Below are 12,786 nucleotides of genomic sequence, written 5' to 3'. Positions count from 1 at the left end.
TTATACACAATATCTGCCTTTGTGTAAGGGTTTTGTTGAGGTTATTTAAGAAACAGAAGGTAGAAAGGGTTGGGACTGATGCTGGAAGGTGCAGAACACGTTGCTGTTCAAGGAGGGTGGAGTCTGAGGTGGTGGTGTTTGTGTTGGGATGGACTAAAGAAACAAATCATTGCTGAATGATGAACTATTCCATGATGCACTGCTAGCACAGAAGTAGATTACAAAAGGACATAACTCTGGGAGAGAATAGTGAGTGTTCTTTCTGGATAATGCTAGAAACATGCTTATAGACTGCTTTGCAATAAGAAGTTTAAATCTTCCCTTTTGTGTTACACCTCCCCAGGTGTAATTGAGAGCAAATGTTAGGAATACTGTATGTGTGTGTTAAAGTTCAGTCATTGCACATGTCATTGTTTCACTTTGCTGACACCAAGCATGATGCTGTTTTGGAAAATAGTGAGGATTCAGTGGAAGAACTGCTCAGAAAAAGGAACCCCAGCCTAAGAGGCAGATATTGACTCATTCTAGGTTTAATTTAGTGATGAACAGAACTATTCTGCATCTGGGACTCTCAATTTCAAAGCATGCATTTTAATGAAATTAATAGAAAATAATGAAATAAAGTAGAGAAATTCAACGTGAGAAGCTTCTTAGGGAAGTAGTTTATAGTGTGGGGCCTGAAAAAGCTAAGTTATATTGGTATTTGAAGATACAGTTTAAAGTTCAGAATGGGTAGAAATCTTGTAAGAAGTATGTAGTAAATACCTAAATGTTCTGCAGCTTTGTTAAGAAAAAGAAAAAAGCTACCATTGAGTAATAAGGATCAGGTAGAAGTTAAAATTTTTTTTTATGGCTCCAAAATTAAGGAAACCTCTGCCTCAGGTTTCAGTGAGGGTGATACTGGGTAGCAGGAATTGACTGAGTGGAACAGAAGCATAACTTGACACGGCTGGTCAGAACACAATAATAAAGTGCTGCTCAGAATGCTGAATTCAGGGCTGTGTTCTGTCAGCCAGGCTCAGTGAGTGTTTTACGAGGAGGTAACTTCTCAGAAGGACATCCCTCAAAATATGACAGATGCAGAAACGTGAACCTGTCACTGGGGAAAAGCTGACTTGCTAATTCCATAAAAATAAAGATTGAGGGAGCATATGGTTGCTTCCTGTAAATATGTCAGTAACTTTAATGAGAGAGAAAACAGCCATTTATCTTTGAGGACATTATCAACATGTGAAGGGAGTAGAAGTGACATATGCTGAAAATCAGGGTGAGGCTTCTAACCAATACAGCAAGCAGAAAATATAATGTCTTTTACAGTGTAACTCAGTCCTTTATAAAGGGAATTGCCATATCTGCTTATGCTAGAAGAGAATGGATTTAAACACAGGAGTTCCCATGAGTATCTCCTGAGTTCAGTTTTAATTATGTTTAGAACTTTTCGTCTAAGATAGTAGTTAGGAAATAACTTTTTCGGAAAGTTTCTTGCATCTTTTTCAGTTTTAATTCCAGATTTGGTTTCTGTTTGTCTTAGAGAGCTCTCTAAGACAAATGTCTGTAAATTTAACTACAGCATTCTACTAAGCCCATATGAAAGTGAGTTACAACTCATTAGGTAAAGAGCTGAGAGCGATAAGGCTCACCCTCTTTAATTGCAGTTAACAACTGCAATGTGATTTTAAGGGAACAGATGTTTAGTACCGAAAGCTCAACTGTGTTCGTTGTTTGGGGAGCCAGAGGGAGACAAAATGTAGAGAAGCAGAGTTAAGATTATACAGCTTTATGTGTAACATTGTGTAGGCTTCACGTTCCTTCTCTTTATTGAGGATGAGGTACAAAGCTCATGTTTCCATTGAGTCATCTGTCGTTTTTTGGTGGGAGCAGCTGTGGAGCTGCACTGTGAACAGAACAACTGTGCACGTATCGCCTGTCTGATCTTGTTTCAGGCAGTCAGTCAGGACAAGGAAAAACAGCAGTGGCTGCTGGTGTTGTGTGTGTTAAATTGTGCTGGGATCATGCCCAGCATGATACTGAGTAGGGGCTTTTATAGTTGCTTTGAAACATTTCTAATTTTTATTTTTGTTTTTTCTGCTGTGAACCATCTCTTCATGCTCCTTTGTAAACCAATCCTCCTCCTCCCTTCCTTTCAAACCCTGAATAAGCTACTGAAACCAGTATCTGTAGTCACAAATATATATGATGAGTATACATCTGTGCATAGATACGAGTACTGCTTGCAAATACTGACTGACCCGTGAGATGAGTGCTAATTTCTGTGGTTGGTTGAGTAGTGGAATTTCAGCACAAAATTGTATGTTTCAATAAAATGGACAAAACCACTCTGCCATTTCACTGTTGGAAGGGCTGGGGACTCAACGCATTTCAAGGATGGTGAATTGGTGGGGTTAGGGTTTTATTTGTAAGGTATCATACTTGTAGTCTTGTCTGCACACCTCCAGTAAAAGTAGCACAGTTGCATGATGTGATGAACTACCAACATCTGCAGGCACCCAAGTGTGATCCATCTGCCCTGCTTTACGATGGAGAGACTTTCTGGTTACTGTTTTTCACTACAAGATGCGTTTTCTGCACAGTTTCCTGCAAGTAAGCGGTCCTAAACTGCCCCTGAAAATAAGGTTCCTTGCTTTCCTCTGGATACTCAGGGTCAGTAATCTGTGCTGCTGAAGAATGCAGGTGTCTCAGTATCTGGATGTTTTACAGTAACCACACTCCTAGAACAGTTCTGCTGGGTGTTAGGAAGGTACTTGATTTATTTCAAGCCAAATGAAGGCAAAAGCAAGTCCTACATATTTACGAAATTAGTTAAAAAGGTTTAATAAGAGTCAGATACACAGAAATGAGGTGATGGCTCAGATGGGATGGCTTTCATTAACATCAGCCTAATCTGTTTTTCCACAGTGAATGTGTTGGTTTATGGATGAAGTTTTGAGCAACTGAGTTTTTCTTGTAATGTTAATTAAAGTGTGAACACTGAATTTTCCTGACAGCTCGGTGACAATTATTTCTTCTTTCTAAACTCTGTATTCTGAACTTGTTAGAGACATACATGCAGTATTTTGAGAGTGTGAAGTTAGGTATTTGGAAGTTTCAGTTATTTTGTAATGTATTACTGCTGTCTGATACTTGCATGTAGGAGGAGAATGTTATGCTGCTTTGGTTTAGTAATGATCCAGCTGAGTCTTTTCAATTACTCTGAACAGCTTACTTAGTCCAGAATACCTGCAGACATTTGCTACTTAAATAATTGCTTTCTCCTTTACTTAAAGTGCAGCTTCAGAATGGTTTTGTGACTACAGAAGCAGAGAGAAAAGCTGATTCCTTCCTCTGCGTTCAGCATAAATATTTGGTTTGGAGCTGCTAAAATTCAAGCACAATATAAACAGTAAATGCCTTTTCCAGGTTACTGATCCTACTCATTAGTTGTAAGCTAGGCATCACTATTAGAGATTTATGTACCTCACAGTTCTTGCAGTCTTCTGTGTGAATCTCCCCTTTCCTCTCCTTTGAATCCAAGTTTGTTGTTACTGAGTTTGTTGATAACTAGCCTACTCATATATTTATTTTTATTCATTCAGAACGTGCTTTCATTTGCACAACAGAGAAGGATCACTTCTAACATGTTCTTTAGGGTTACGAGAACAGACTTTCCTCAGATTTATTATATGACCAAATGCAATATTTTAATTTTGCTTACCTGAAAGACTTCATAATCTACTTAAAATTGGATAAAGTTCAGTGTAGATTGAGTAATTTCCTGTCAGATCTTTAAATGCTGGACTTGTTTCACGTTACTTTACAGGCACCTGAAAATACTCCCTTCACTCAAGTGTATTTACCACACTGATACCATCAAGAATGGAGCTCCAGGGTGGGCTTTGGGCAATGAGTGGACATGGCTGTCAACCTTTTTCATGGCTGCAAAGCTGCTGGAATCTGTTGATTACACCCTTGTTATTTTGTGGAACCCTTCAGCACTCTCCAAGTGTCACGTCTCCAGTACTAAATTAATGCAAACACCTGAGTTCAAAGAGATGCAAACTCTCATGCAGGCAGAGCAAGCTTTTTGAGTTTGCTTTTCTTAAGGAGCAGCTGTGCAGTGCTCCCTTAAAAATATAGTAAATATTTTCGGTGCAGGTGAAATAATGAATTATATTGTACTTTCATACCTTAAATCTGTTTTATGAAGTGTTGTCCATCTCTCCATTTGCAGTTCAATGTGTGTTTGAGACCTGTATGGTTCAGAATTGATTCTCGTGTCCTCCCTCTAGTAGAGCAGCTAGTTTTTCCAGTGTTCTTCAGATGCATCCACTGAGAACAACTGAAGTTATAATTGGAGTTAAGGGATTGTTGTCCTTGAATTCATGAATAAGAGGTACACTGATACTAATTTCATGGATGAAAAAGCTTTACTGCTCATTATCTCTTCTCAGGATACAGTAGTATGAGAAATGAAGCACCATAATTGAAGTCAATCAAGGAGAAAAGAAATCATCTCAGAACTGCAGAAGTGAAGCTGGTTTTAGCCATTGATCGGGGGGATGTTTAGATCCATCTGTTCAGGGCTGCTGATTACACAGTGTTCTTTTTACACATCAGCAAGTTTATTTTGCTCCTTTTATTGTGTATTGACTGAGGTCTCAAAAGTGCAAAGAACTTAAGAACCTTAAAGATTACAAACCTTTTATTTCCACAGGAAAATAATCTATTGAGCCAGCAAAATATGAGTGTGCTGTAAAGGGAGTTGCCAGTTCAATACTGTTGCACAGACTGGAGCTCGTGGATTTGTGCTATGTAACTTTTTTTTTTTTTTTTTTTGGTAAATGAACATAAGGAACACATTTCAGAAAACATAATAAATATGTTAAATGTTGTAAATAAATGTGGAAACAGAGGAGTAAGTGGGGACAAAAAGCAATTATATGCACTTTATTTACTTCTAGAGCAAAATAGGTTTAAATACAGTTTCTGAACTCTCTGTAAGGAGCACAGATGGTTAATTTTCTGTATAATACCTGACAGACTGAATATTTTCTGGTAATAGTGCTTCATCTGTGTGGTAGGGTCTGTATTGAATGTCAGATTCCCCGGTTTGATGTTCATGCATGTAACTTAAATGACAGCACAGTTCATTGCTATGATATGAAAAAGCAAGGGATGATTAAATGTTTACCAGAATCTTCATTTGGGTTGTGAAGATGTTTAGAGATTCCTGCTTTAGTTTGGCTTACTTGATGGTTGTGAAAGGCAACTGATTTTAGAGAGGATTCAGTTCTAGGTTTGTTTTCTAAGAGAAGGAACTCTGTGGGTCTGGCCCACCCTCTGAGCGAACTGATCGTATTCCAGGTTTGCTTTATGTTTGTTGTGACAGGAGGTACAAATTACATTATGAAGGGCAGAGTTTCAGAGGGGTGAACACACTTGCAGTGGGTGTTGTTTGTTTGGCCATAAAGGACCCATTTCAGAGGGGTGAACACACTTGCAGTGGGTGTTGTTTGGCCATAAAGGACCCATTTCAGAGGGGTGAACACACTTGCAGTGGGTGTTGTTTGGCCATAAAGGACCCATTTCAGAGGGGTGAACACACTTGCAGTGGGTGTTGTTTGGCCATAAAGGACCCATTTCAGAGGGGTGAACACACTTGCAGTGGGTGTTGTTTGTTTGGCCATAAAGGACCCATTTCAGAGGGGTGAACACACTTGCAGTGGGTGTTCTTTGGCCATAAAGGACCAGCTCTGTCAGTGCTCCTGTCACTGATGGAGGGCTCAGGCCATTGTCATTTTTCATTTTAGATTCTATCTCAATCCACAGATTTTCTTGTGCTAACAGCTGTTTTAAATTGCTTTGTTAAATGATTGTTTCTGCAGTTGAGTTATCGAAGTGACAAATCAATCAGCAGTTTTTTAACTTATTCCAATTTAATACCACCTGACTGCCTTACCACCCAGCAGTTTGATGGAAAACAAAGAAAATCAGTGTTAAGGACAAATTGCTTTTTAACTATATTACAATGTGGGTTTTTTTCATATGATGTTCTTACAGAATTATATCCTAAAATGACACTTTTTGGAATATAAAATAATACTAAAAGTATTTCAATTAAACATTAAGATTTTCAAATACACTCAGGATTTTTATTACAGCTCCTATTTTATTGTATTCTGTAGGCTTTTGGGCTACACATTTAGAGAACAGATTTTTTGTTTATTTATGTATTATTTTAATTGTGCTAATAAGGAAGAACTTTAGGGTGCAGTAGCACAGAAATAGTGTCCAAAGAGTAATCCTGAAAACAGCTTAAATCAGGAAAAGAGAAAGAAAAACTAGATGTTTTTTGCTAAAGTTATGGGTGGACATATGAATGAATGATAGTGTGAAGATTTGAGAATCACAAGTGTCCTCTGGAAGCACAGCGTAAGTCAGAGGAGTCTGTTACTGTGGAGGGAAAGCATAATGAACAGTTAATTTAGTAACTGCTTATCTGTAATAAGAATGGAATACTACAGCCATGAAATCTTGCTTTTCACATATCAGGATTAGATCTTAGCTTTTGAGATTTACTGAGAGACCTACTTGGGGAAATAACTGGCAGCTCCCAGTGCTGTCTCCTCCACAGGTGTGTGTGGATGGATCTGGGTGTGCCTCCAGGCAGTTCTGACAGGTGCCTCCACTCTGAGGGGGTTGTGTCCTCTGCAGTTAGAGTTGAGGTGGAGCATGAAGATTGTGTACGTAACCTGGAGAAGAATAATTCTACCTGGTACCTTATACCTATCAGAGCATCAATTATCATATAAACATGCTGAAGAATCAGATTTTTGTTTTAAACATACAAAAGTACCCAGAAAATTCTATGTAAGAGAAGGTTGGTTCAGCCAGTTCTCAGGAGCAAAGAAGCATATTTCATACCATTCCAGATTCATGTGTTGTGTTTTCTGATCAGAGTTGTTGCAGATGTCAGTCAAAAACCAATCACTAAGTCTCCTTGATTTTGTGTTTAGTATAGATTTCCTGCTCCTTTAGACACCTGTAAATGTGGCTGTCTGTGGCCAGGTGCTGTGGAGAATTCAGATTGTCCCTCTTGTGTTTTTTCAGAGACATTTCCTAAAGGCCACGGTGTCCATTTGTCATTGTGTTTCTCCTGGAGTCTGTGTAAGCACCTGCACTGCCCCTCTGCTAGCACGTTTGGCCATGGAGGGCTTTAGATCTTGAAAGCCTGTTCCTGCTCATTTTTTATCTACAGTTGAATAAATGGGTGTCATGAATTACTTAATTATTTTTTCTACAGGGCACAGGGAGGAAATTCCCTGAAAATGGTAAAATGCCTGAGGCTGAATAATGTTTGCAGGGTGTGTAGGGGGAGTGGGGAGCAGAGGAGAAGGGATTGGTTGGGGGTTGATTCTTGTTTGAGTTGAAACAGGTGTTAGGAAAATAAGCCATAACAAATAAAGAAGTACTGTTGCTTTAGGAAATACCTAGTGATAATGAGGATACCACAGTCCTTGCTCAGTTATTACGTTTTTGGCTGATAGGTGTCTGCTCCCTATGGATCTTGGTTTTACTCTGTGCTTTGCAGTATGTGAGGAAGTAATTATGAGGGGAAATTTTGTCCCTTTTCTATTTCTATTCATGTAGAATGAAATGGGTTAGGTTTATTCCTTATTTTTTATAAATGAAAGATAAGTGTAATTGAGAATGAGGCTCGGTTTTAGCTTTTCTGTGATGAAAACAGCTGTATCTTTATGATGTAGCAGGATAAAGAGGGTGGTATTTCTGTAGGGAAGGATCTGGAGTTATGTTGGACAGAAGATGAATCACTGATGTACTGCTGCAGAAAACCTCATTCTCACCACTGCAGGATGTGTAAGGGTGAGTGTAGCTTTTAAGGCACTCAAAATGATCCTTATACTACAGGCAGCACTTGCAAGGCCTTCAGTTGTGCCCAGTTTAGGATTCTGCATTTGAGGAAAAATGTGGACTAAGGTGAGGTGAACCAAAGGAAATTAATGAAAATGATCAGAGACCTAGGAAGGTGATATCAGTTGAGGATTGGAGGAAATGAGGTTAATATGTAGTGGAGTAAAGGTGGAAAAGACTTTGAGAACTGTAATAGAGTTTACAGGTATAAAAGTCTGCTGTGTAATAGCCTGCTCTCAAGTAGAAGAAAAGGAGCAATGGTTTTCAGCTGTGGGATGGACAGAAGGAGGACAGGACTGGTAAAGATAAACTCTGGAATAGTGGGATGGAGCTGTGGGATCTTCAGGAACAGACCAAAGAAACATCTGAGTGTTAGAGGCACTGAGTCAGTTGAGTGTCTCAGTCAGACAGCTGAGTCTGTCCTGAAGCATGGAAAGTTTTAGGAGGGTCTTGGAGACACTTCGGACCCTAATTTAGAGCTTTGCTGTAGATTTTATTATTTGGCATAAATGGTATTAAGTTATGCACACTGAGATTAGCTAAACCTTTTGGATCTAAATGACTGTGTTAGGCAATGAATGACGTTTCTTCCTGCCAGGAAATAGTCCTATTTCTGCCGCAGATCTTGTCTCTGCCTTGGTGTTCTTTCTGTAGGCCTGCACACGAACGGATGAACGGGCAGGGTCTCTTTTGGTGCCGCTGTTAACTGATTGAATCTCTAGGGATCTCCTTGTATTTTACCCCCATGTGAGTGCTCTAAGAGGGTCTGTATGACTTTGTGTTTGAGTGAGTCCTCTGTATCACCTTCTGTGTGTGAGCCAGAGATGGGCCCTTGCACTGGTTTGCTGTTGATGCTGATGATTCATCATTCCCTGGCTGAGGGGCTGGCCAAGAAGACAGAAGACAACTGACCAGACGAGCAAGAGCAGATCTGGCTCAGTGTAAGCTATTAAATGACTGAAACTTGTTGGCCCATTTATTGGCTGCCTGGTTCCCGTGGCTGGCATTTCCATCTTCCAATGAAGGTCACTCGAGGAGCATGCAATTACAGTGGCAGGAGTAAATCTGCACCTTTCTATCATTTCTTTTCAGTATTACTGGAAAACAGTGAGCAGTGCATTGATTTTTATAACATGGAAGTTATTTTATGCACTGGCAGCGACTGAAACACTCTTTTAAACTTAGATCCTACGGAATGTTCTTTAAACAGTGAGTGTTTTTACTCATGGTATTGTAACAATTTTGATTTTGTTTTTCATCTGCTCCCTCTGCTGCTTTTTCTCAAATGCTTTTCCTGGCTGTTCAGAATACTAACTGAGCCACATAATTGCCACAAGTACAACAGCTATGCAATTGCTGTACAAGGATTGTAGCAGCTTTGAAATGTAGTCAGCATGCTAAATCAGTGTTTCTTTTCACTGGCTGTTGGGAAAGGAACGACAAATCCAGTGATTGGGAGAGAGATGGATGGTTTGGTTTGGTTTTAATTATGCCATTGCTATAAAAATGCTTCCATTTTAATTCAGATATTTCTTTTATTCTACTTAGTAAACAAATATTGTATGTCCTATTTAAAATGTCTTGGGTTTTTTAAAAACATGGTGGCCATGTGCACTCAGTTCATCAGCAGGAGGTGAAATGCCCAGGTGTAATCACCGCTTTTCTGTAAATCTAAAAATGTTTCAGATGCTTGCACAGGATAACAGTCTCTATTTCATACTAAAGTTGATTTTATTTTTTTTAACACACAATCCTAGGTTGTAGATTTCCACTGAAAGCAATGACGTTTCTGCATGTTGTTGTTTTTAATCAGATGTCTCCTTCATAGTATCTTTCTTGTGATGGCTGTAGATGGAGTCCACTGTGAAAGCAGTACTTTGCCTTTTCTTTCTGGGAACTGGAAACTTGAATATCAATATTTCTGAGGAAATATCTGATAGAAAAGAAGGGGATGTTTTTTTTTGTAATTGTTCTCTTTGCAGATTGCTTTAAAAATACATTACAGGCTAAATGAGTTCTGCACAGTTATTTGAGACCACATTAGTTGCTAGCAGTTGACAGTGATCATTATCAAATCCCTAAAAGCTCTCTGTGTCCTTCATGTCCCTGAGCAGGGAGATGACATTCTGCTGCCTGTCTCTTGCAGGACCTGTTGTTCAGTGTGTGCGCTCTCAATATCATCTCCACCATTGTCTGTGCTTTGGCAACAGCAATGTGTTGCATGCAGATGGTTTCCTCTGATCTTCTGCAAATGGTGAGTACGTTTCAGTGACAACACAGGATACTGTCCTTACCATAGCATACTGTCCTTCTCTGTCTCTGTTCGTTTGCACTTACCCTTTGCTTGTAAGAGTAAGGCTTAAGCCTGTTGGTGTGGGTTTGTTGTCCTGTTAGAACGTGTGTGCACGTGGGTGTACATCTGTATAATGCAGCATTTAGATGGATGCAGTATGAATAGTTGCTGTGTTTTAAATGTTAGCGTATTATGTTAGAGGGTTATAATCAGGATTTTGCAATTTGGAGTATGCTGTTTTTGTTAATGAGGTTATTAACAAGCTTCAGTTATATATGCACATTAAATTTTCTGCCATTACTTGTATATCATCTTCAGTCTCCTCACTATCCAGTGCAGTTACTTAGCTCTGAGATATTAGTTTTCACTGCTACCTTAATGTGAGAATTATTGTGAGATGTATAAGTTCAAACTTGGAACTTTTCCTAGCCCTGTGCCAATAACAGTGTTTTCATAAGGAGGATGTGTTCAGCCTCGGAGTAGCACTTGTGTTCAACACAAGAGGGAAAAGGATCATTAGTCTTCTGCGCAGTCAGCTGCATCACAGGACACTGTCTTGTTTTGGTTGGACAAAGACAGCTTTCCTGTCCTAAATGAGCACTGGAATTTGCAAGATTTCAATGTGATGTTGGGACACAAACAAAGAAGAAAAATTTAAAGTCCTTTGTATTTTGCAGTCCAGCTATGCTGCTTCTAAGCTCTCTACTGCTGGCTAATCTAGGAAATCATCCTGTTTAGTAAATGAGGGCAAGCACACAAACCTGATAGCAGGCACTTGTGCATCAAGTATTTTAAAAGTGTGCAGAGATGGAAGACTGGCCCAGCAAGGTACCTTCAAACCATTTCAACAACACAGAAACCTTGCATGACCTGCCTTGAAGGCATGTGATTGCTTTCACAATAAATAAACACATGTAAATACAGTGGGTGCCGTGGGTATTGATTTAAGTGCATGAGTTACAGAGATGAGGCTGTGCTTTCTAGACACATGTTCAGCTCACTGGGTGACAAACTCAGAGTATCTTGGGTCTGTGATCTGGTGCTTGCTTCATCCAGTAATGGATATAGCACGTTCAGCACAGGTGCCTGTATAATGACTACAAATAGCGCATAAATGCGTTTTTTCTTACAGCACTCTGTGTGTGCATATTGTGCATGTTGGTAGAGACTTGTGAACAGTGCTTATTTAGTAACTTTGGTCTGGATATCAGACAATTGACAGAAAGAACCTTTTCAGCTGATGACATTGTACTTTAAATATTAAAGGATTTTTTCCATATTCTGTGTATTTTTTTTCATATACTCTCCCCCTCCATGATATTTGCTGCAAGAATGCCCATTGACTAAAGAACTTTTTCACCCTGCAGTGCTGATGAGGAGATGAAGAGATCATCACACCTTCTAGTGTAAAATGGTAGCAGGGATCCAGAATGTAGCCATGCGTATCCCAGGAATCTTAACCTACACTTAGTTTAATGGTATTTAGCAGTGTAAGAGGAATAAGAATGTACAGATAACACTGAACCAAAACCAATGTTTAAGTGCTTCTGAGGGGCATATGCAAGAAGCAGTAATCTCAATAGGAAGTTGAATTCCTTAAAAGCACATTATTTTTCTCTCTGCCACCTCATTCTTGATGTCTTTTAAATTCTTTCTTTACCACCTGGCATTGTGTTCATTTCCTTTTGCTTCCTATGCTTTATGCTTCCAGCTTTTCTTCTTCCTGCTTAGTTGTCCGGGCTCCCACCCTTTCAGCTTCATCGACAAGAATTTTCTTCCCTCTCTGTGGAAGAAGGGAAATATTTTCTATCTTTCTGCTCAATCCCAGTCTTTTCTTGTTTATCAGTTTTTCCCTTTCTTTTTTCAGGTTGCTGAGCCAGATTCCTACCGGGCCTAAGTGAGCGTAACTTTCCTGGGGCTACGCTGACTTAGACCAGCTGAGATCTGACCTGAAGATTTCTTTTTCTTTCACTATTTTCAGCCTGTTGTCCCATGATCTGCAGTTCCCTTTTGCTCTACTGCACCCAGAAATCTGATTTACTTCCTTTTTTCTTACTTGTTAATGCTTGACTTGTGCTTTTCCCTTTCACTTTTCACTGATGTGTGCATCTTCTCTTAGCCTGGCTGTACCATGCTGGAAGTTTATGACAAGCAGCAGCAAGAGATACCACTCCCTTAGATGAAAAAATTTGAATTATTCTGCTGATGCTTTTACTCTTGCTCTGCAGTGTTCAAGAACTAGGAAGGCTCTCCTGTAGTAAAAGCAAGAAGAGGCAATAGGGAACCCCCTCCTTGAACATCCCTGGGTTATTGTTAGAGCATCAGTTCTGTGCCTCAGGTGCTGTGTTACTGTTCTTGTCTCAGAATTTAATCAGTGCATTTTTGCAAATTTCAGACTATTTCAGTTTATTGCTTAGCAACATAAATTAGGTGTGTCATACAGTCTCAAGGAAATCTACAGCAGTGATTCAGTGAGTACATGCTTTGCTGCTGGGTTTTGCATACAGTGAGAGTCTGATTCATACAGGCAAGCTGACAGTGTTTCATTGGAAACTACTATCTTC

The 12,786-nt window shown here is 39.4% G+C and overlaps 1 protein-coding gene across 3 annotated transcripts in view; it reads left to right on the top strand.

Moving 5' to 3' along the window:
• Positions 1-12,786, top strand: part of FAM189A1 (family with sequence similarity 189 member A1) — a 90,193-nt gene that overhangs the window by 54,554 nt on the left and 22,853 nt on the right. For all 3 annotated transcript variants that reach the window (XM_027898356.1, XM_027898357.1, XM_027898358.1), the window contains exon 5: positions 10,076-10,183. In XM_027898356.1, coding sequence (XP_027754157.1) covers positions 10,076-10,183 — 108 coding nt within the window. The remainder of the gene's footprint in view (positions 1-10,075; positions 10,184-12,786) is intronic.

Source organism: Empidonax traillii, unplaced genomic scaffold (assembly GCF_003031625.1).
Source record: "Empidonax traillii isolate 1590-97213 ecotype Southwest subspecies unplaced genomic scaffold, ASM303162v1 scaffold593:size397357, whole genome shotgun sequence".
Classification (NCBI taxonomy): Eukaryota; Metazoa; Chordata; class Aves; order Passeriformes; family Tyrannidae; genus Empidonax; species Empidonax traillii.
Note: the sequence above shows the minus strand (reverse complement) of the source record. Positions and strands in the feature narration are given on the sequence as shown.